Source organism: Pseudonaja textilis, chromosome 1, assembly GCF_049901715.1.
Source record: "Pseudonaja textilis isolate UNSWEBS1 chromosome 1, rPseTex1.2, whole genome shotgun sequence".
NCBI lineage: Eukaryota > Metazoa > Chordata > Lepidosauria > Squamata > Elapidae > Pseudonaja > Pseudonaja textilis.
This window is the reverse complement of record NC_141990.1, coordinates 148,852,042-148,877,063: the sequence shown is the minus strand read 5'-3', so window position 1 is coordinate 148,877,063 and position 25,022 is coordinate 148,852,042. Positions and strand designations below refer to the sequence as shown.

At 38.0% G+C, this 25,022-nt stretch overlaps 1 protein-coding gene across 4 annotated transcripts in view; it reads right to left on the bottom strand.

Annotated features, from left to right (window-relative positions):
- The window catches only part of MACROD2 (mono-ADP ribosylhydrolase 2), a 1,143,457-nt gene extending 1,118,715 nt beyond the window's left edge, over positions 1 to 24,742 (bottom strand). For all 4 annotated transcript variants that reach the window (XM_087919277.1, XM_087919278.1, XM_026712814.2 and 1 more), the window contains exons 1-2: positions 24,523 to 24,742; positions 21,363 to 21,479 (exon numbers count right to left, since the gene is read on the bottom strand). In XM_087919277.1, coding sequence (XP_087775403.1) covers positions 21,363 to 21,479; positions 24,523 to 24,568 — 163 coding nt within the window. In that variant the 5' untranslated portion in view covers positions 24,569 to 24,742. The remainder of the gene's footprint in view (positions 1 to 21,362; positions 21,480 to 24,522) is intronic.
- Positions 24,743 to 25,022: the final 280 nt, after the last annotated feature.

Here is a 25,022-nt window from a genome sequence, read left to right as displayed (position 1 = left end):
GTTTTAAAACACACTAAAGTTTCCTGTACCATCAGGTGGGGCTCTTGAGTCTTTTTCTTTTTAACTTTCTTTGTTGAATATGATGTTTTTATTAAATTTGCTAATTTCAATCATTAGCTATTCTTTTCAACACACTCAATTCCAGCATTTAGTTATGCCCTTTAAGTGCGAACAATTCAATATCTTCCCAGTTTAATTTTTAAACCTTTGTTGTGTTAATGTATTTTCCTTTAAATTTCTCCTCCAGATAAGTCCAGTAAAATAATCAAATCCAAATTTAAAAACCCATTTTCTTTCTCACTTTCTCTGGTCGCCACTTCCACACACTTTCCTCCAAAATAGCCCTTTAATTTTATACTGGGGTACCTCGAAAGCTATGCCCTTTGCCTGGTTCACACTCTGTCCAGCACAAAACTTAGTTTCCCGGAATGTTCTTTGTCTTCATGGTGGTCATTTTAAGACCACCACTGCAGCTTGCCTTCGGGAGGGATTTTCCTGTTGGGGAAGGGAGTTGCGACTCCCCTCAACTCTCCAGGCGATTTCTCCCTTCTTCACCACCCTACCGATCGGGACCCTCCAGCAAGAGAGCTTAGGAGAAACCGCACACGATCGCGGATTCTGCACTGACACCGACGAGGAACAAACTGGAAGTCATGTGACTTACTTTTGATACAATCAGCATGGTAGTCAATGTACAGGTCCTTCTCTCCATTGTCTAGACTTTTTTGAGTTCTGTGTGGAGTTTATGGGAGCGGATTCTTTGCAATATGGGTAAATCTGGCCGTGAGCAAAGTTTGTTATGGGTGGTATTGGTTTTAGCAGTGGCGTTTATTGTATGAATGAGTATCCATTTGCTGGACTCATTTTTGCAAACAACTCTACAAAATCTTGGGACTACCGAGCCATCATTGTATTTGAACTCAGGGCCATCTCTGGTTATTTCAATGATATCTTCAGGAGAGATGTTTGTTGTATTGGAGTTGCTTATGATATTGCAAACTTTGGTGATATCATCAGATTCTTTGGTGTCTTCAAGACCAAATAAGATGGCATTTGGATGTTTCTGATCACGTTACATGTCTCTGATGAGTAAGGAGATACCATTTGTGGTATTATTTGATGGGATAATTATTTGTGGCTGTGGTTTGGTGGTTATTTTTGGTTGTAGTTGTGAGGTAATAGTTGTGGTAGTGGTTGTTGAGTTGGGATTTGATTTTGAGCTGATAGGTATTCGCTTATCTGTGCTATTTTTTTTTTCAAGAGAAATTAGGCTTGCTTGTACAGTTGTTTCAAAACGTGTTACTAAGCATTCTTCTACTGAGTGCATGAATGATTCTATGCTTTCAACTCTGTCAGACAGGGTGTTTAGTTTGTTTAGCTTAGGTAAAGATGATGGACATAGACAAGGAAATGTATCTGATGTTTTTAGGAGATCAGCTAGGCTTTTGGTTAAGTTTAAGCAGGAGAGGTGGGCTTGATTGTCACATAGGTAGCATTTAATGTTGTTTTCGTTTCACTGTTGGTTTCAAGACATTTGAAGGATGTGCAGTAGTCTGGGAGGTCATTGGTAGAGATATTCTTTTGTTGATGTTTGGTGGAGGGTTTGGAGTTTTTGGCCGGCATGGTCAATGACAATAGTATACTAAACAATTACAATAGCTAAATTAATATGACAAGTAGACAGTTATTTAATGAATGTTGGTAATTAATATATGTTAATTGATAAGTTAGAGAACAAATCAACAGGAAGGGTTCTTATTACTAAAAAAAATCAATCAATCAACTAGATAATCAATTATACAGTATTAAATCAATATCAATCAATAAATCATTTAACAATTAATTATTATACTATTAAATGATAAATCAATTATTTTAGACAAAGCATTACCTATCAATAATAGTTCTTGAGGTAATGAAATAATGGAAGTAGTGAAGTATTGGAGGTTGGTATTGAACCAAACAACTGATGTTTTCCCCAGACTCTTAATTACTCACCCAACCTTATAACTGCTATTTCCAATTAGGCATTTTTATTACCTCTGTGATCATGTTTCAAATTTCTTTGAGAGAGCTCACCGAAACTAGCATTAGATAAGAATACAAACTTCTCCAGAAATAAAGGCATGCTCTGTGAGGCAAATATAACAAAGCGAGATTGCAGCATTTTATACTTCTTTGTCCCCCAGAAGCCATGAATAACCCGAGCACTCAATTTCCTGTACTTATTCCATAACTTTTGAAAAGAGATTGCTTAGCAGGACAGGTATGCATACAATAAGAGTATCTTATACCATCACCTACAAAAACTAAGCAAACATTAAATACTTATTTATAAAAGCAATGAAAATGCAATCCTTTTGTATCTAGAATTTAATATCACACACTACTGAATTATCTTATTGTAGTGGCCAAAGGGTTATCATCTCTGTATTATACAGAAAAGAACAGCAACCAAAGCCAAATCAAGCTATCCAGTTCCCTACAATGTGGTAATGGGACCTGCATCTACAATAATGCTATTTTGTAAGATTTCCAACACTAATGTTTAAGCAAAATTTAGCCATTCCATTCGGAAAAGTTACAAGCAAGGTTCAATGTACAGTGCTGAAGCAAATAATTGTGCAGGTTATATAATGTGCAAATCTAGCTGTGTATTTGAAAAACATTACAACTGTTACATAAAACACAGTTGCTCCTACCAGCTAACAAGTTGATGGTAACACATCCAATTGGTAACTCAAACCTCAATACACAATATCATAACTTATTGGTAGCAATACAAATACCACAGCTCCCCAGGAAATTACTGACAGAATTGTTACATTAGCACTTGTTTACAGAGTTATTTTTGTGCTTTTGATTTTCTATGAGAACACAATACTAAATCACATGACAGTAAGCCAATAATATAAGACATTTTCCATCTATTTTATTATAAAATAAAGAAAGTTAATTATGATCACAGGCACAATTATAACATAAATAGATTCATCAAGTTTATTAATAACAAATCCTTTCAGGACCAAAACGTTATGCTATAGAATCCAAAGTGTACCACCAGAGGGAGTATTAATCAAGATGATAAACATTTGTGCTCAAAAATTAGTACATTTTAAATCTTATTGATTCATAAAACAGCATAAATATAATTGAAAAACAAACTATAGTACAGCTTTGCGTTTCAGCAAAAACAAAATAGCTGTCCAAGAATGGAAACCCACTTTGAAACCGCTGATATTCTAGACTTATTAAAACTCTGTCCATCATCAAACAATTTCTAGTGGAATTCTTTGTTTTTTACAAGTTTAATAAATAAAAGACTCCTCTTGCTCACTGGGATGTATATTCATACAACTCTGGATGGAATAGAAAGGATTTAAATATATGTATATTTTGGTATAATGGTTAAAGCACCAGACTAGAAACCAGGAGACTGTGTGTTTTAGTCCCGCCTTAATCATAAAAGCCAGCTGGGTGACCTTGGGCCAATCATTTTCTCTAAGCCCATGATCAGGCTCAGGTGGCAGGGCAGTCAATCAATTCCTAGTACAACCAAATGGATAGACACTGAGTTAATGGGAGGTGGGGGGAAGGAGGAAACTGGTCCCTGCAGTGAAACACAGGAAAAATATTTCTCGAAAAATATTCCCTTCTCACCCCTATGGTGGCCTGTGACTTCTCAATCTCGGATCCTCTATCATAGGACCTTGGAGTTTGAGGGCTCTGTGCAGTATCTTAGCTATTCCTAGCACTGTACTCTTCTGGACAGAGTTCTGATCAGTGATGGGTTTCAAAAAGTTTTCCTACCGGTTCGGTGTGAGCGCGCACTTTGCACGTGCACTTTGCATGCATGTTTGCAACTCACCTTCTGCTGCAAGCCCTGTGTGTAAAATGGCTGACGTGTAGCAATTGGCTGTGCCACGCAAAGCAGCTGAGGTTGAAAAGCAGGAAATAAAGGTCAGGGGAGGAGGGGGGGCCCAGCAGCTGATCGTTGGAGCGAACCTGTTCACGCACAGATGATCGGCGGAGCTACCGGTTTGGGCGAACCAGGCCGAACTGGTAGAATACCACCACTGGTTCTGATGTTGTTCTTGGGATCTGTTGGAGCCACTTTCCCAATTTAGTAGTCACAGCTCCCCAACTTCTCCTATCCCTATTCCTATCCCAGCCCTGGGCTGCCAGCATGATGAAAGAGCAAACAAGCTTATACTCATAAAATCACTTTATCTCCTGTCTCTGTGCTCTGTAAGTGGTGAGGACGAGGGCTGGAGATAAAAAAGTACAGGGCAGACAGGAACAACATGTACTGACTGTAATGGTGATCATTTGACTATGGGATGCTGCAGAGGTAATAAATGGTCATAAGTTGATTGTAACATTATTTTTCCAGCACCATCATAACTTCAAACAGTTGCTGAATGAGTAAAGCAAAGACTACCTATATTATATTCACCAAAGATGGTAAAAAATCTTCAGCCTTAGGACAAGATTTTAACCTGAGCAAATCTATGGCGCAAAACATAGCAAGGAATGCTAATAACATTTATGGTAATACATACTACCTTTGTCTACTATGATAACTATGCATATGAGAAATCCAGCCGTAAAAATTTGAAGGAAAATGCTTTCACTGTACGTAGAACAATAGATAAGGAAGTAAACGTGTCTGAGTAGGTGATAGTGCTTAAGAATAAAGCTTTAAAAATTCAGAACCACATGTGGCAATGCACCTGGGTTACAAAATTTGACACCCTATCCATCAACCTAATTTTTTCCACTTTTTTTGTTTTATTTACTTTATGTGAGATTTTTAGGGAATCTAGCACAGAATAAAGGAAGTCTGTACATGTAGTATTCTGATTAAAACAATTGTGACCAGAATTTAGGTTTGTCCCCAAACACCTTTGCAGTTTTCAGAGTAAGAAGCATTTGAGAGACAAGAAAGTATAAACAAACATAAGGGAGTTAGCACTTTCTCAAGGGGATTGTAAAATAAAATGAAGAGAAGATTAGAGAATGGAAGATACTTGTCAAAGGTTTCCTTATTCTGCATGTTCTCTAACTTAACTTGCTTGAATATCTATCTGGAATGAGCTATACACATGCTATAATTACTCCATTTATGACATACATAATGGATTCTGTAACCGTTTTAATATCAGTGAATAGGTTTTGATTCACAAACTGTGTGTCTCTATAAACTGCTCAAGGATGAGCAGTACTCAAGGATGCTAGTCGTGCGTATCTTCACAATTCCTTCTATTCATAATAGTATTTAATATCAAATTGTTGGAATATCAATAGGAAAGCAGCCCCATTTTTCAAAGGTTAAGAACCTTCAAGACACAGAGAAGGCCAGATTTCTGTGCATTATACTCACACCACTCATTAGTTGAAAACCAATTGTTTACCACTGGATCAAATGAATACAATGAAATCTTTAATCTCTGTAATATCACATAAGAACTCTATTATGCCTCTGGCATTCATTCATTCATGATAGCAATAGAACTGTCTTAACATCACCTGCTTGTTTTAATAAAATGATAGTTATACATTCTCCAATTGTTAGCATGTTCTGAGATGAATTTTGCTACCAAGAAATCATTGCAAAGATTGAGGTGATAAAAGATTATGTCTATAGGTGAAAACCAAAAACAGAAGCTAAGAAATAATGATCATCTCATTCTTTGTTCTTGGGGCCTGGCAGGAAACACCTCATGCAAAGCTATTAGCAAATATTCAGTACAAAAATATCTACCAATACAGCTATAACAATGCAATGCAATCCTAAACAGTTTGTCAGAAAATTTATCCTTTAGTGCATGCTGCTGTCTTCATCTTTATAATCAACATGATATTATCAAATGGAGCCCATTTTCCCATTTGGATGATTTTTATGATTTTATTTTTAATCAAGCTATTTGTAAAAGAATGCTACAGTTCTGAGTAGAGCGACATACAACACAGTAACAAAATTAAAATATGATAGCAGCGAAACAGACTGAAACGTCAATAATCTAGTTACAATTCCTAATTAAATACAAAAATTATTTAAATAAGATCCTTTATTATAAACGGGGGAGGGAGAAAGGAGAAGGGGGAGGGAAAGAGAGGAAAAGGGAGAGGGAGAGAAACATGCAACCTATATTCACAGCAATTATATTAATGAGCATTATGAACATTTGATGCTAAAGAGTTAAATATATAATTAAGAAAACATAAAGCAAAAATAATTGTTACTAAGCATGCCACAAAAATGACCTGATGATAGCATGTATGCTGAGAGCTAGGGAGGCAGAAGGGAAGCCATAGAAGATTTTGAGTACAGCAAACCATACTCAACTAGTAGTCCTTAACGGGTCTAAGTCTACATGGAGGGAAGTAAGCAGTGGGGTGCCACAAGGTTCCATCTTAGGCCCAGTACTCTTCAATATCTTCATTAACGACTTAGATGAGGGAATAGAAGGGGAACTTACCAAATTTGTAGATGATACTAAGCTGGCAGGAATAGCTAACACCCAAGAAGATAGGCTCAAGATCCAGATGGATCTTGACAGACTAGAACACTGGGCTGAATCTAACAAAATGAAATTCAATGTAGAGAAAAGTAAAGTCCTACACTTAGGCAAGAAAAACCAAAAGTACACATATAGACTGGGTGAAACCAGGCTCAATAGCAGTAACTGTGAGAGGGATCTTGGAGTCTCAGTGGACAACCAGCTAAATATGAGCCAGCAGTGTGCAGCAGCCGCCAAAAAAGCTAATGCAATCCTAAATTGTATTAACAGAGGGATACAATCAAGATCAAGGGAAGTACTAATACCACTCGATAAAGCCTGAGTAAGACCACACCTAGAGTACTGCATCTAGTTTTGTTCACCACATTATAAAAAAGATGTTGAGGCTCTACAAAAAGTACAGAGAAGAGCAACCAGGATGATTAGGGGACTGGAGACTAAAACATACAATGGGTTGCAGGAACTAGGCTTGGCTAGTCTAGTAAAGAGAAGGACCAGGGGAGACATGATAGCGGTCTTCCAATATTTGAGGGGCTACCACAGGCAGGAAGGGGTCAAGCTATTTTCTACAGTGCCTGTAGGCCAGACAAGGAATAATGGATGGAAACTGAACAAGGAGAGATTTAACCTGGAAATAAGGAGAAACTTTCTGACAGTGAGAACAATCCACCAATGGAACAGCTTGCCCTTGGAAGTTGTGGGAGAGCCATCACTTGAGACTTTCAAGAAGAGATTGGACTGCCATTTGTCAGAAATGGTGTAAGGTCTCCCGCTTGGGCAGGGGGTTGGACTAGATGACCTCCAAGGTCCCTTCCAACTCTGATTATCTGTTAAATCTGATGTAAGCACTACTGAAGGGAACACACTGAAATTTTAATAATTTCTTTTCTTAAGTCTCATGTAATCAATTTTTTATTCCTGAACAGTTTATGCAGTATTGCAGAGAAGAGTTCACCCTCTGATACCTTTAATCAGTACAAGTAAGGCATCAAGAATATTAACTGGAATAATCCATCATAGCACTTATTATACCTGATAATATTATGGCCTTCAATTCACCCCCAGTCAAAATGACAGTATTAACTTATGAAGCTGTTCATAACTTAGTAACTCAGTATAGTAGTGGGATTCAAGTTTTTTTACTACCATTTCTGTGGGCGTGGCTTGGCGGGCTTTGCAGGGGAAGGATACTGCAAAATCTCCATTCCCTCCCCACTCCTGGGGGAAGGTTACTGCAAAATTCCCATTCCCGCCGCACCCAACTAACCTGCTTTCCAGCTCCATTCTCCTGTGCAGGGCAACAAAAGAAGATCCAGCCAATCAGCTGGAACTCAGGAGGTAGAGAACAGATGGGTGCGGAGCCAGTCAGAGGTGGGATTTGCTGGTTCTCCAAATTACTCAAAATTTCCTCTACCAGTTTTCCAGAACTGGTCAGAACCTGCTGAATACTACCTCTGGCTCAGTATATAGAATGATGTTCCTACTGAATCTAAAATCAAGTACCAATATGTGGATGATAGTAGTATTTTTCAACTCTGGGCCAACAAGAGACATAGTTGAACTTGTCTCAATGCCTGTAAAACATGGACTGGAGGCAAATTACCATATTTCCCCATGTATAAGCACCCCCTTTGTATAAGCCACCCCCCCAATTTTTGGACTGTGAAGTTTTGAAAAAAATATTTTATTAGAGAAACAAGTTATGAAGAAAGAAAATTTACAAAGAAACAAAATTCGACGTCTAGATCTACAACTTCGGTCATGACGCCGAAAGCGGTGCGGGCGACGCTAGCAATCTACGCTCGGAACGAGAGTAGGAACGAAGCATTCAGGCCAATGCCTAGCATATGCATTTCTATCGCGTACTCGCACTCGTAATCGTATCATCACGTACAATTTTTACAAAAAGTATAGCATACTGCTGGAAAACCAGTTTATTCCTACTTTATTATTTTATGCATTTTTCACGTATAAAAAGTGTACCTGCTTTGTATATGCCACCCCCCTACTTTTTGGGCTTGAAAATTTTGGAAAAAAGGGGTGGCTTATACATGGGGAAATACGGTAACCAACATAAACTCAGTCCCAGCATGGCTGATTGATACCGCATGCAGAAGCCTTCCAGTTTCAGAAATTTTCCATCTTCTCCACTGGGCAGAGCTGATCTTCCTCATATAGAGCTAGTTCATAATTAGGTGTGCTCTCAGACTCAGAGATCTGACGTGAAGAGCAGGGGACAACTGTGGCTAAGATGGCCTTTGCAAAGATCTATTTTGTGTATAGTTATGAATTATGGCCTCGCCTAGATCAGAAGGCTTTGCTCACTGCCACTTATGGCTAAGTCATTTCACATCTGGATTACTGCAATGAGTTCCACATAAGGTTGCCTTTGAAGGGCAACCAGAAACTACAACCAGTCCAGAATTAAGAGGCTTGAGCAATTAAAGATATTGGTTCATCTGCTAATAGAATGTTTTTGAAGCTGCCTCTGCAGACCTAGATGAGCTCACAGATACTGTAACATCATATGTCAGCTTCTGCAAAGACTTATGTGTACCAACAAGGAACCTGCAAACATATAGTAACAATAAACCTTGGTTCACAGCTAAACTTAAGCAGCTACATCGTACCAAAGAGGAAGCCTACAGAAAAGGTGACAGAATGCTATACAACCAGGCCAGAAACATATTAACAAGAGAGATCAGAGCAGCTAAAAGAAGCTACTCTGAAAAGTTAAAGAATCAATTCTCAACAAATGAACCAGCAAACATGTGGAAAACTCTTAAAAACATCACTGGCTTCAGCAAACCTCCTTCCCAGGCAGAAGGAAATCAACAACAAGCAGATGACCTGAATGTGTTTTACTGCAGGTTTGAAAAGAAACTACAGCCACCTATCTCCACAACCCACATCTCAAACACACCAACAACAGCCAAGCCTCCAACAACTGGCCCCAATCCATTGGGCTCACAACCTCTGGTGATCACAGAAAAAGAAGTGCAAGATCTATTACACAGACAGAAGCCAGGAAAAGCACCAGGGCCAGACAAGATAACTCCTTCTTGCTTAAAAGTCTATGCTGACCAATTGGCCCCCATCTTCACCCGAATCTTCAATAGATCACTAGCGATGTGCTATGTTCCTTCTTGCTTCAAATGCTCTACTATCATCCCAGTGCCAAAGAAGCCCTCCATCAGGGAACTGAATGACTACAGACCAGTTGCTCTAACATCTGTAGTTATGAAAATCTTTGAAAGGCTTGTGCTGTCCCACCTGAAAACCATCACGGATCCACTGTTAGATCCCATGCAGTTTGCATACTGAGCAAATAGATCGACAGATGATGCTGTTAACATGGCTCTGCATTACATCCTACAACACCTTGAATCTCCAAATACCTACGCAAGGGTCCTCTTTGTAGGCTTCAGTTCAGCATTCAATGCCATCATTCCAGACATTCTTCTAACTAAATTAAACCAACTAGCGGTACCTGAACACACTTGTAAGTGGATCATAAGCTTCCTAACAGACAGGAAACAGCAGGTGAAGCTAGGCGGAATCACATCCGATACCTGTACAATCAGCACATGACTTATGACCAGTTTTCGCAATTATGATATGTATACTGAGAGTATTTACACCAAGACAAATTCCTTGTGTGTCCAATCACACTCGGCCAATAAAAGTATTCTATTCTATTATGTAACAAACACCTCTGCTTCAAGAGCAGTATTTGCTGCCTGTTGGTTTCCAGTGCAATTCAGATGCTGATTGTCATCGTTAAATAATTTAATGGCTTAGGACGTGCATATCTATAGGGTCACCATTTCCCTGTTAATTTGTTAAGATTTGGAAGACAAACCTCTCTGGGTTCCATCTCCAAGAGAATGACATTTTCAGGAATTCCAGTGAGAGGCCATCTCTTGAAATAGCATTCCCCTAACGGGCCCCATCCTTTTAGTATTTTTCTGAAAACTAGCAGTCTCAGTAGGCCTTTGGGAGGTGAGAGGAGCCATTATAAAGCCACATGATAATAGTTTTATGATTGTTCCAAAGTGCATGAGATGCTGATTACCCCATTATTACACTGTATAGGTTGTTCTCAACTTATAACCATTCATTTAATGATCATTCTAAGTTACAATGGTATTGAAAAAAGTGATCATGACTTATGACCAGTTTTCACAATTATGATTGTTCCCACATTCTCATAGTGACATAACCAAAAATCAGGCCCTTGACAACTGGCATGTATTTATAAAAGTTACACTGTTCTGGGGTCATTTGTACCCTTCCCAGCCAGCTTCAGACAAGCAAAATCAATTGGGAAAGCCAGAATCACTTAACAACTGCATTGTTCATTTAACAACTTCAGTGAATTGTGTAATAACCATGGCAAAAATGATCATAAAATGGAGCAAACTTAACAGCCTTGCTTATTAACAGAATTTTGGATTCAATTATAGTTGTAAATTGAGGACTACTTGTAATGCATATATTCTTAAATTTTGATATTATTGTTTGGAGGTGCTTAGAAACAAACATATAAAAACAGCATATACACCACAAACAATAATAATAAAATCATCAGAAGCATTTCTCACAGGTCTGTAATAATTTTTAATAATTTAAAATGTATTAATTTAATCCATTATTAAACTGAAATTAAATATTAAAGTAATATGCTTTATTACATTTAAATTTATAATTTAACTCTTGGGCTAAAAACTAGAGTTTTTAAAGTAAATTTCTGCTGTTTCAATACTATTTTTATGCTATTGATATCTAGCAAATAATTTACTAAGTTTCTAGTTAATTTTTTTACATTGTGATTTCAAAACGTTTTAAGCTGTCTTGAAAACACTTTGTTTTAAAGTGTAGACCACAACTGCTTAAAATATAAGAATAAATTGCAACACAGTATATTTTGAAGTTACAGATTCATTTCAAACTTTGAAATCATTTGTTTGGGGGGTTGTTTGGCCACTTTCTTATTTCAATGCATTGGTCTAAAAAAAAAAAAGCACATGAAAAATAGTTAAGTTAAATGAAACAGATCAATTAGATACATCTATGATTAGCCATTTGTCCACTGTTTGCAAATGATTTGGGGACATTCTAGAGCTAGGACAAGATTAAAATTGTTTCAGTACAAACTGAAGTAGCCCTGCTTCTTCAGGTTTCTACATGAGCCTGAAAATTATGTCCAGCTGTTCAAATGAATCAACTAATTAGACTTAGAATAACTTTATTATCACTTTGAATGTACACTAATCGGCATTCATTAAAATGAAATTTTGTAGCATACAGCTCTCAAAGGGTCACCACAAATAGTATACCCTACACAAGCATGACAAAATAAATACAAAATTATGCATATACCCACATATATTATATGACATGGAGAAGCAACACAGTCTACTTCAAATGTATACACGTACGTGGCAAGAAAAATGAATCTTGCGAGTTTACCAGACGGACAGTATAGAGAACAAAGCTGTTATAGAATCTGGTAATCCTGCTACAGATACTTTGAAAACTCCTCCCAGAGTAGGGAAACAGAAATAGACCGTAAAGTGGGTGTGTGGAGTCTCCAACAATGATTTGAGCTCCTAAGTGCATGGCGCTTATAAGCAGTATTCTGAATAATAGGAAGTGAACTTCCTATAATCTTCTCGGCTGCCTTTACCACTCTCTGAATGGACTTTCTCTCATGAACTAATTCAATACTCAAAGCTACCATAGTCCCCTACTTACGAACACAATTGGGCACAGAATTTCCATTGCTAATTGAGATGGTCCTTGAGTCATTTTTGTTGTAAGCAAATCACTGCCGTTATTAAGTGAATCACACCATTACGTGAACCCAGCTTCCCTTCTGCTTGTTGGAAACTGACAGGGAAAAGGTAATCGCATGACTCCGGGACACTGCAACTATCATAAATGCATGCTGGTTGCAAGCATTCACATTTTGATCCTGGGATGGTGGCGATGCTGCAGTGGTCGTAAGTATGAGGATCAGTCATAAACCACTTTTTTCAATGCCATTGCAACTTCAAACATCACTAAGTGAATGGTTGTAAGTCAAGAACTACCTGAAATTTTTGCACCCTCATACAGACACCTGAATGACATAGTTGCCGGTCAGAACGAGTTTAGCCCATTAAGCAATCCTCAACTTTTCCAGCTCTGTGGACCAGCAGTGGTAGTGGGCGACGGCAGCAGGCAGTGGTAGGGAGGAGATGGTTTCATGCATGCAACCTAACCCCACACCTGTGCAAGTGGAGCTTTACACACTTGCCCACAACTTACACGGCCCGGTTCCCAACAGGTCATGGACGTGTAGCAGGCCGTGGAATGGGGATTGGGGAACCCTGCATTAAGGCAATTCAAAAACCACAATGAAGCATAAGCAAGAAGTCCCCTATCCACAAATGCAGTCAAGGAGTCTGTGCCCATGGAAATATACACTGGAGGTTTCTTGTCTGCAAATAATAATGCTGTACACCTTCAGACAACTGGCTGCTCACTGACATCAATACAACTTTAGAGGGAAAGGTTTCTCACTACCACTGGCATGGTAAAGTCTACCCAAGTGTAATGTCAGAACAAGGTTCTTTTCTTTTCAAAATCCCCCCCTCCCCGCTCACTTTTACAGGCTTGAAAACCTATGCTTCAAGCTTCTGTGCTCTTAAGAAGTAAGGCGCACATGATACTGCACAGTAGGAGCTAAAAAGTGAGGGAAACAGCAGTAGTCATCGTAAATGAAGGATTACTGAGCACTGGAAGTTACATTTCTTTAGTTGCACTGGCAGGATACAGTTTGTCACACCAGAGTTCTGTCTACCCTGACATGTGAAGAATGCCTGTGGGTATCATCACTCCCGCTCTGTCACTTTTGTTTCAAGTGAAAGAAAGGCAGCATTCTGTAGTAAGGGAAAAGTTAAAGGGGTTCCCACACATCTTAAAATGAGTTTTTATGCAGTTTAATGGTGTCAGAAGTGATCCCCCTTCTCAGAAAGACCCAAAGCATTCCGGTTTGGGCTTCTTCAGTTATAGACTGAAATCTGCAATCGTGCACGGTTTTGATTTGTGCTTGCCGCTGGAGCGCCCCAAGCCACCCAGATTCAGGGCTGAAGCCACCCCGTAGAGGTGGTGAAGAAGGGGGAGCTGTCAGCGGGGTTGAGGAGGAGCCGCATCTCTCCTCCTCGGCTGGCCGTTACTCCTTTTCCCAAAGACGGTTGCAGTGGTGGTCAGAAATGGCCACCTCAAAGAAGAACCCGACTGGACAGGATTGTTCAGGAGTAAGTTTAAAGGAGAAAGTTTGACTGAGCGGGTTGAATGGAGAACATCTATTTAAGATACCTGGAACCTGAATTTTAAAGACTAATACTATTCCTAAAAAAGATTTTAAGCAGCGAAAGAGAAAGGGAAAGGAAACAGAATTGGCTTTTTTTCTCTCATATTGACAGTTTTAATTGACTTGGAACGTTAAGAAGAAGAGATTCGAATAAGAAATTGATACTAATCCACTTTGACATTAATAGGCTATTTCTAGCTGAAGATAAAGTGTCAAAGGGATAAAGATTCTTGGATAATTAAAAAAAAGTTAAAAAAAGAAAGAAAGCAGAGGAGGGAAAAAGGAAACAAGAGGGTGGAATCTGGAAAATGGAAAGGACCATCTGGAACTTTAAAAAATTGATAGTGGAATTTTAACAAGGCTTGCAAAAGATACATTGTAGCTGAAATTTTGTTACAAGATAACAAAGCCCCTGGAAAGAGAAAGTGAGAAAAGAAGCAAGAAACAGTTTTGGATTATTGGATGATTCCTGGAATTTTGGATGGTGGATCCTAATTAAACAAAACTTAAGCATTGAAGCAACAACCAAAAAAAAAGAGTAATTTGAAAAACAATCATAATATCAGGAAGAAGCAGAAGGGAGGATCACAGAAGGGAGAATCAGATAGAAAAGGGGATAAAAAGGGGAGGGAGAAGAAGAGAGGGAAGAGGGAAAGGAAAAGAAGCTACAAAGGACAAAAACAAGATAGAAAGGTACGGGAAAAGCGTACAAGAATTAAAGGTATAAACCTATTTAAAAGACACAGAGACAATGGTTAAAATTTAACTTAAGGAGAGGATTCTGCAAGGGTGCATGGGATAGCATTGTTATATTAGAAATAGAAAAGGGTTAGAAAATATGTTTAGATGATTAAAGTGATAGAAAAAAATTGTATTGATGTGTAATGGAATATTTGTAAAGTGAATAAGGCTCTCAATGATTTAAAAAGAAAGTTTTTAAAAAAACTGAAAAGAAACATGGAAGATTTTGATCAGTTGACAAGATGAATTTGAATAAGAATAATTTTATTGACTACTGTTAATAACTATTGTTTTGTTTTTTATTTAAAGACAGTAATAAGTAAAATATGAAATAGACGATTAAAGTGAAAGACAACTGATATTACTAGGTAATATTTGTTAAAAGAAATAGAAATGTAAAAGAGTGTTATTAATATTAATGGCAGAGCTATACTTGAGTTATTATTCCATTTACTATTGTTATACATATATACACAGATATATATACATATATACTTTTTTTCTTTTAAGAATTTAGTGTGTATTTTTAAGGGAATGTACCAAGCAGAATTCTATTGAAAATAGGTATGTGTTATAAAATAGAGGTTAAAAAATGAATGTTATAACTGTAAAGGTAGTAACTTAAATTTTTAAACAAGATTTGAAAAAAACATACAAAGGTGTTATACTCCAGTCTAGTAATTTCAGGGGGAAATTTGTTTTATGAGAAAAGATAATATGAAATTGTAAACAGGACAGCCGAAAGTATAAAAACACTGATTAGAAAGATCTTAAAAATTAGAAAAAGATACGTAATTGAATTAAGAAAGGAATGAGATAATTTAAAATAGGAAGGCTATAGGAAGTAAAGAAAGGGAAAAGCTATTGAAAAAATTGTGAAAATAGTTATAAGATATGGATTAGAATGTATAAGATAAATATGTATTGAGTTTATGTCTGTATGGAGAAGTGATAACCCGGGGTCACACTGTTCTCAAAAAAAGATAATTTTATTTGTATTTATAAGTTTTGTGAAAACTTAAATAAAACTTTTATTTAAAAAAACCCAAACCAGAACAAGCTTCTACTTAAAACTAATCCATGGTACTTCACTGTCTATTTAGGACTACTCTATTTTAATGTTTCACTCAAGCTTCACTTTCAATGCAAACATACATTACAATACTGTCCCTACTACTCCAGAGCCTTAGGCATTAAATCCTGAATGATTTTGGTCATAAAAATGCACACTATATTTTTATAGAGTGGCAAGTGGAAGCCATAATGAATGCATGCATACTTAGCTCCCTTATCTGAAAAATTACGTTCCAGGTACTGAAAAATGTTATTAATGGAGAAAAATACCTATATGGACCAGCACTCCAAAATATTTCCATTCCTAAGGGACTCAAGCTCTAAAATTTGAAAATTCAAACATTTCAAAAAGATAGAGGCTCCATTCTGTGATTAATCTGTAATTTTCAGCCCACGGCTCAATCCCAGTCTTAATTCCTAGCCATCACTGCTGTTTTAGACAGTTTTTCCAGTGAAGTTACACTATCAGTGTGCATATTGCTCATCTTCATATGAAGGTGTTACCATAAACCTGGTAATCTAGGAAACACCTTCTCACTATTAAATCACAATAGTGACCCCACAATGCCCCCAAAGATTGAGAGTTCTAAATTTCACTCCCAAAGCTGTATCGCATAACAAAATCAAAACGGGGAAGAGAGAAAATGAGTTAGTTGCCATCCAGGGTATGCTTTACCAGCGTATATTCTTTCAGAAAAGCAAGATAGTTAAATAATCCTGCCAACCGCTATGTTGAGACACCCAGGTTAATCTTTCCATCTTTTCCTTCCTGATTTAATCAGAATACTTTTGCATAAAAGTTTCTTTTGCTTCTGATCAACTTCCTTGAGGTTGAGAACTGGCACCATCATACAATTCTGAAAAGTTAAGGAAAGCATTCAGAAGACATGTGTGAAGTAGAGTGGCCTAGAAGAAAGATAGAGCAATGGTTCCATTCTGAGCAAGATCAGAACAAAAAATAATAATGAAAGAGTTGTAAAGGAGCAAATTACAGCTAAAGGATTGGATGCTATCCTATGATCTATATTATAGCAATCATTCTAAAGATAAATTGATTTGAAAGTAGTAATTATCTAAACTGGAGATATCAGATTACCACACCCATTCCTCATGTAATGACTTCCTCAATTTAAGTGACCATTCACAAACACAACATTAATAAAAACTTCATTTTTCAAAAAACCAATACAATTATGACCAAATATCAGAAACCTAACAACAGAGATTGGAATAAGAGTAATGGTATCATGATTAAACAAGAGAACTTTTCAAGTAATCCTTGATTTACAATCATAATGGAGCCTGCCCATTATGGCAGTAAGTCATGACAGTCAAAAGGCAGACATGACCGACCTGATTTTATGCCTTTTTGTGCAGTGACCATTAAGCAAATTACCATGGTCATTAAGTGAATGCCACAGAAATAAATGCACGGTTTTGGCAAAAATGTAATAAATCAGTCATATAACCACGAAATACTGCAAACAGCTGTAAATCCAGGCTGGCTGCCAAGCACCTGCAATGCAGTCACATAGCGTGGGAGTGGTGGAAAGAAAAGGTGGCCATCAGAAGTGGATCATATACCTTTCGGAGGTCCCATGTTAACTTTGAATGGTCACTATACAACTAGTCACAAGAACTACCTGTAGCTGAATGAGATGGCAGAAGCCATCTTTGCAGCATCACTTTTTCACATGTTCACTTAGTGACCATTTTGCTTAATGACCCAACTGACAGAACAGAAAAAGGCAGTGCGCATACATACACTATTCTGAGCTCTATTATGGAGTGGGGGGGAGAACTGATGTGTTGTAAATTTGATAAAACACAGTACGTTTTCTGGAAAAAAACAAACCCTGATATGATCAGAGTAGGATGCATGCCATTTATGTAAAACAAATCAAGATTTAGAAGCCTGAGCATAGCATAAAGCACTTGGATGGAGAGTCTCTGGCTGACTGTTCATACATACAACACTTTAAGCCATGAATAGTAGTTTATCAATCACATTCACTATTAGCATATTGAATAGGCCAGGAGTGTCAAAATGGCAGCCCTTGGGCTGGATGCGTCACACGCAGGCCAGGCCCACCCCAGCTCTGCAAAGGGGAAAAAATATTGTGATATGTCACGGCAACGTGCTGCATCAAGTTTAGCACCCATGAACTAGGCCATCACATTAAGCCATATTGGTTTATTTTGGTTTAGAATACTAAACACAGCTTGATGATATTTGGCCCGACATATGAGTTCAACATTTGAAGGGCAAAAACTGCACAGCTCTCAACTTAAACAATGTCCACATATTGCACAGGAAAACATGAACAAAGCTGTCTGTCTCTATGACCTACAAATATCACTGTTCGTTTACTGTGGGCAATAACTGTCACATCCTCACCACGTATCTAAACAACCGTGCACAAAGAAAACCGCTCAAAGCAAAGTTTGTACATTCCAGGATTAAAAGGATGGGTAAAAATGCTGATAGTTCAGAGAAAGCTAAGATGACAGACGTTGGCTTTAAGCTAGAACCTAGCTGTTTTAAAATCTGGACAAAGAGAGCTAGTATCAGGGAAAGCACACAAATATTAAAAATACCTGACAATAATTTTTGGAGTAAAAAACCATATTAAAATGGGGTGGGGAGAGAGAAAGAGGTCTTCTCAACTAAAGACCTGATGCTTTGAGAAGCACCTGTCAGGAAGGAATAGAAAGTCTTCATATAATTACTCTACTGCTTTACATGTAGATTGTAAACATGTACACTTGTAAATGTCTATGAAGATTCTCAGTCATCAGGTCATAATTGTCTCATAATTGTCTGCTTTTTTTTTTCAAGCAACTGGACTGTTTTTTCCTTGAGGAAGAAGATGTTTTGCTTCTCATCAAAGAAGCTTCATCAGTTGTGACTGGATGGTGGAGGAAGACTTGTAACTCCATCATTTCATATAAGGAAACTGAAGCATGTCAAGTAGCCCTCAATTCCAGAACTAAAAAATAGCAATTAGCAAAATTTATTTGTGTTATTTAGCTGGATTCACACATCAAAATAAGCCATAGTACAGCTTGTTTAGTTTTGATTAAGCACATGTAAATCCATAGATGGCCTAGCATTGTGTGCAAATCAAGCCAGCATGGACTGTTAAACTACATTTTATAACATGATTTAGTATGGTTAGTATTGCATCTTTACCATTTTCTTTGACCTCCAAGTTCTATTAGTTCTATTAGTGGCCACATAAAGTATTAGTAGCAATAACTACTGTTGCTAGGTTACTGCCATATCAACATTAGATTATCATGAGAAGCCAAAAGAAGAGGTTACTATATTCACTAGAAAAACACCAAACTGTTTAAAAAGAACACTTTCTTCCTGCCTTATTTTTACTCTTCCCAAATACTACTGAAATTGCAGAAGCCACTGGAGTCAATAACTATGATCAGTTAACCAGAATTCAAAAAGTAATTAGGCACTTGTCCTGAAGAGGCTAAGAAGAAAGGATAGATTATCTTTAAACAGCAATGATAGCTTTAGCATTATTCTATTTAGACAAGTAATGACAAAATCTATTTAGTCAAGTAATGACAAAATCCAGATATCTGTATCTATGTCTGTCTGTCTGTTTATCTATCTATCGAGGGGGGGGGGGGGAATAATCTTTTAAATAAAGGAGAATATTTGTAGCTCAAGGTTGACATAGAGGATCCTTAGTGTTCTCAAAGCTTGTTTGTTTTCTTGCAGACATTTCATTACACAAACTTGGTAACATGATGTTACCTAGTTTGAGTAATGAAAAGTCTACACAAAAATGAGCAAGCCCAGAGAGCACCAAGGACCTCTCAAAGTCCTTGCTGGGGAGAAAAATTAGCAGTAAAATGGTGGCTATTTTAATTTTCTAAACAGGAATTTCTTTACTGAATTTTTTGAATGTGAGTATCTTCTATTTTATGTATTTATTAAATTTATACGCCAGCCATCTCACTCTGTAAAGTTACTCTGGGTAGCTAGTAATATTCATTAAAGTGATGCAGTATGGTAAACTGCTTTTATTCTATTGCCAAGAATACAACAAGGATGTGTCCATCTGGTTACAAGGCTTAAACATGACTCCGGGGACTTATTCAGCTGAAATGTAGGATTCTCCAGCAAGTATTAACCTTAGTTTCCCTAATGAGAACTACTTGTCCTGGGTATCTGTGCAATTTCCATATAAATGATAAAGCAAAAACAGAACTGATGCTTCTCTATTTAGAGTAATCTTCTTTAGTTATAATTTCCTGGAATACAAGATTGATATGAAAATTGCAGGTTTTTGAATGCACTAAATCTGCAGATCCCAACATAGGTCCATAGACATCTTGCTTGCTAAGTCTCATCCCTCTTCATTGTTTTATGGCTTGCCAAGTATTATCACAGCCATAATGTTTTCAGTATGCACCCTAACCCATTAAGATAGCAAACTCCTCTACTGTCAAGGATAAAATCAAAATAAAACAAATTGATCCATACTTGATAAATACTACAGTATGTCAGATAGTGAGTCATTTTGGATTTGTCTGCTATTTCCTACAGCTATTTTACTCTAGGTTATTTTTAAAAGTTTTTACATCTATAACTCAAGTGTAAAAACAAGAAGAGTTGTTTTTGATTTTAAAAATGTATATAAAATAATGTACTTTATATAGTATAATTACTTACTATACCCCATCCAAAAAAATATGCACCATCCAAATTGAAACTTTTACAGAACATTAACAATTGTAAATAATATTAATCGTTAATAGTATGTAGAGTTGCATAAACAAGGATATATTATTAAGAGACAAAAGGGTGAAATCAGTGTACTAGCTCTAACAAAGTTAACATTACAAGAACAAGCAGTAACAAGTTTGCAAATATACTCCCTGTCCTGACATAAAAGCAACATACGTGCTGTCATTTCATTGGCTACTAGTTGAGACCACTTCATAAACATGGTTTCATTTCATAGCTGCCAATATTTGGGTTACAATCACAGTTAGTGATAGTTATTCACACCTCTGTCCACCAGCTGCCAACCTACCAACCTTATATTTTAAGTAAAAAATGCAAAGCAAAGCACTAGCAGCATTATTTTTATTTCCAGGAATGCTGCTATACTTCAAATTGATATAAAAAGTCTTCTTAGAAAATAAAGAGATCAATGAATAAAAATTAGCTTTATTTCTTTGGCTGGAAGTATGCCGCCTGCCAGAAAGTACACAAAGGAAAACAAGAGTAGTCTACTGGTAACACATGGAAGTAATGGTAAGAGTCATTTTGGTAAACTGGATATATCCTTCACAACAGTTATTTTAAACTTATCAAGATTTCATAGCAGTTGTTTTGTGAGAGTGCCCACAAAATCCCCCAAGTATCCAATAACTGAATAAAATTGGAGATCCCGAGACTACAGTAAACTGTTAAGTAACAAAACCTATTACATCTGTTTAAGGTAAGTAGTTCTATCATGTTCAACTTCACAAGACAGCTTTTGTCACCTCTAGATGTATTGGATTATAATTTCTTCCACCAGCCAGCTGCGAATTATGAGATGTTTGATTCAATATACCCAGAAGCCAGTACACTGGGTGAAGCTGTTTAAAAACATAAGTGCAGACAAAAATTTAATAAGACGGCTTACCATCACTTTGGGCTTTGTTTTTCATTTCTTCCTTCCATGTTGGAATATCTTTCAAGGGTACATAATCCCGTAAATATTCTTTACGTCTCTCTTCCAATGTCATCTTCAACAAACGTTCTATCAGAAAACACATGAATATGTTTTAACAAAATTATGAAGCAGATTCCTTTGTAGCATAAATCAGTTATGGAGTTCTAACATAAGCATTTGAGGAATGTATGTTTACTAAGATCAGATATCAAAAAGATTCAATTAATTTCTTTACTCAGCCTAATTATTAAGGCTTGGAGTGAACCAAAACTTCAACAACTCTGATATGATTTCAGATGTTCAATAAGTTGTGTTAAACAAGTCTAAGTACTTTAAGGCTAAATTCATTCGAGAAAGTTTAGGGATGAGAGCAACATTTAGTTCTTAAGAAAGATTGCATTTATTCTGTTTATATATCTTTTTGCTATTTTATATTACAGTTTGTATGTCACTGTTTGAACTTGACAGTTTGAACTAGTTTACATGTTATTGTTATTGTTCTATAGCAGATATTAACTCAATTTTAAAATTATATAAATTATTCTAAGCCATTTAAGCATGGTAATCAACACTCCTTGCTTGCAATGCCACCAATAGATAGTTCTTGATATTATGGTTAACAAATCACACAAGCTTTACATTATGTTATAACTTTTTTAACAATTATTTTATGAATGGTTATCTCACAATTTAGAACGTATCTTCCATTGGTATCAGGCATTTGAATATTTGCTAGAGAAATAACGTATAGTGACCCCCATCACTGTATCAAAGTGATTAAATCCATGTGTAGCACTTATGGAATTGATAAAATACAAAAGTTAATTTGAATCATCAGTGACATTCATCTATCTGGAAGTAGCCATGGAAGTATGAATGCTGTTTATCTGTACAGGCAATCCCATTTCTAGCACTAATAAGCTATTTATTAAAGCAATCCTAAAAGAAGCTCTAGCGTTCAAGATAAGATTTTCTTCAAAGCTATAAGATAAATTTATCACACTAGAAACATACATAAAACACAAAAAAATTTGTGACCTGGGCAAGATTAATCTGAAAAGATTTACTTAATGCAAGTAACTAGTAATAATTCATAAGTTGGATAATACTTTATGTATGCACATTTCAATTTAATCTCTTGTAATAACATTCTTACCTAGAATTTAATGCATACACTTCTATATTCTTGTCTCTTGTAACGTTTAGAATCAAACCAAATTTCTACTAAGTAAAGTGATACATTTCACACAGAATTCCTTAAGATTGTTATGTGGAAAAACAGCAAATTATTGAAAATATACTTTTCTGTGATGAAGTTAGAGGCTTCAACTTTAGCAGTACAGAATGCATTTTAAAAGAAATTAAAGCAGTTTTAACAGCACCAGTGACAAACTACAAAATGATTTTTTTTCACATCTCAGTGCAAAGATCTAGTTTCTGTTAGAAGTAATCCAAACAGAAATCCATACTATAGTTTAATCAATATAAATTCTGAGAAGCTGATATACCAGTTTATATTATGCAGTTCAAACAGCCTAATCTAAATCTACAGGTAAGGGTATGATAGATGGTCAATTCCAAACATATAAATACTGTGTGCAACAATATGTCAGTAGTTGGGGGATTTTCTCCTTATGGATAGATGGACATTTGATCTTTATATCAGTCATTTTATTCTTCCTTGTATTTGATATTATCCATGCAGCATAATTAGCAATGTACATTTCATGTCAAACTGACACCAAAACTTCACTATCAATATTTGTTTAGTTATACTGCATGTCAATTTTAGAAACTGCCCATCTCACTCCAGCTTAATAAAAGAACGTTTATTAAATATTTTATTAGGAAAAGATAATTACCACTTCACCATTAGAAGGTTTGATATTTTACCAAGTGAAGCAATCCATCCTCGCAAATTTAGAAGGACTGTGTAAAGTTTGATCCAATAGATATTTTCAACTCTCACAATTTTCACACAGTACACAAACGAAGGCCATGGTTGTTGTTTTTCTGTGGGTTTTTTTTTTTTTTTTGCAAATATTGTCTTCCAAAGGGCCCAAAGATCCAGGCTTAGCAGTCCTGTCACGTGTTTTGCAATCCCCTCGCTATAGGCAGCACCAGCGTGAGAGGTGCCAGCAACTGATCAAAGACCCGTAGCTTCCATTCCAAGCATTTTGAAACAGATTCACAAGGCAGCAGACAGAGAAGCCTCACTTTCATTTCCAAAGTGGCACTCACACCAACTCCCACCCCGAACTCTGAGATATGTCAGCGCACAATTTGCAACCGGAACTCTGGCAAAAGTTATAGTCCAAGCTGACAGCTTTGCTCTCGAGGTTCATGCATACAGGACTAAGAGGAAAGAAACGGTGATGACCCAGCAAGAAAATAACTTTTATAAAAGGAGGGGAAATCATCCGTACCCAAGAAAGAAACATTAAGATTCACCAGGCAGTGAAACGAAGTCAGAGGAAGGTTACCAACTCTGAAACAGGCCAGACTTAACCAAAACTAGGCAAAAAAAAAGAAAAAAAAGAGGAGAGCCACCGCCACCCCTGATCAGCTCCGTTCAGGGAGGATGTCCTAGACACGCTTCTGGGTAAGGCTTGACCCAAGAACCCTTGCCAAGGTCGCAGCACCTGAGTGGCAAGAGAGGCCTGGGCCCGTTAGGATTACCCTAAGCTGCCCCTCTTCTTTGGGGGTGCCCCCTAACCAGGCTGCTGCCGAGGGCTGTGCAGAGAGGATGCCGTCCCATCCTAATCCTCCCACCACCACCACCACTGAAGGCGGACTCGGTGTCCGGAGGAGAAGAAAGGAGCCCTCATCCAGCGGCGAGAAGGGGGTGGGGGAAGCGCCAGCTAAGTCAGGAGGAGAAGCGTTGCAAGCAAGGGGAGGAGCGCGGCTGTCCTGCCAAGGTAACGCGGCGGAGGCGAGAAGGAAGGCAACGCCGGCTCAGGTGAGAGCAAGGCAGAGGAGAGGAGGAGCGGGCAGCCTTTTCTGCCCGCACGCCTCGCGAAGGAAACACGAGTGGGAGAGGCGGCGCTGGGGCGGGGGGGAGTCCGCCCCGCACCCTCCCCGCTCGCCCCAGGAGCCCCGGCGGCGTTTTTCAGGTGAAGGAGGTCAGTACCTTTCTCCTCCCGCCAGAGCTTTTTCCGCTTGTTCCCGGGATACATGGTGCTGTGGCTAGCGGCGGCTTTGAGCTGCAGGTTCCCCAGGCTCACGGGCGACAGAGAAGCACGCGCTGACCCGGCTGGGCGACGGCACCGCTGGCGGGGGTGGCAGCGTCGGCGGCTGTTTGCACCTCTGCCTCCTTCCCGCTCCCCTCTCCTTTCCAGCGCGCGTCAACTGGGTCACGCCTCGCTCTAACCCGACAGACACCCCCGCAACGCCCGCCTCTTCGCCCGCCGCCCGTTGGCCTTGCGAGACGCCGCTCAGCGACGCGCCCCGCCCCCTTGCGCTCTTGGAGCTCACGGCGGCGGCGGCGGCGGCGGGGAGAGGGGGGGGGAGTCTTTTTAAAGGGGCAGGACGCGTCGTGCGGGGAGGAAGCGCGCGGAAGAGGCTCGGCGCTCTCGGGACGGCAACACAAAGAAAAACGGCCACGACTGCAGCTCGCTCCCGTGTTTGGCG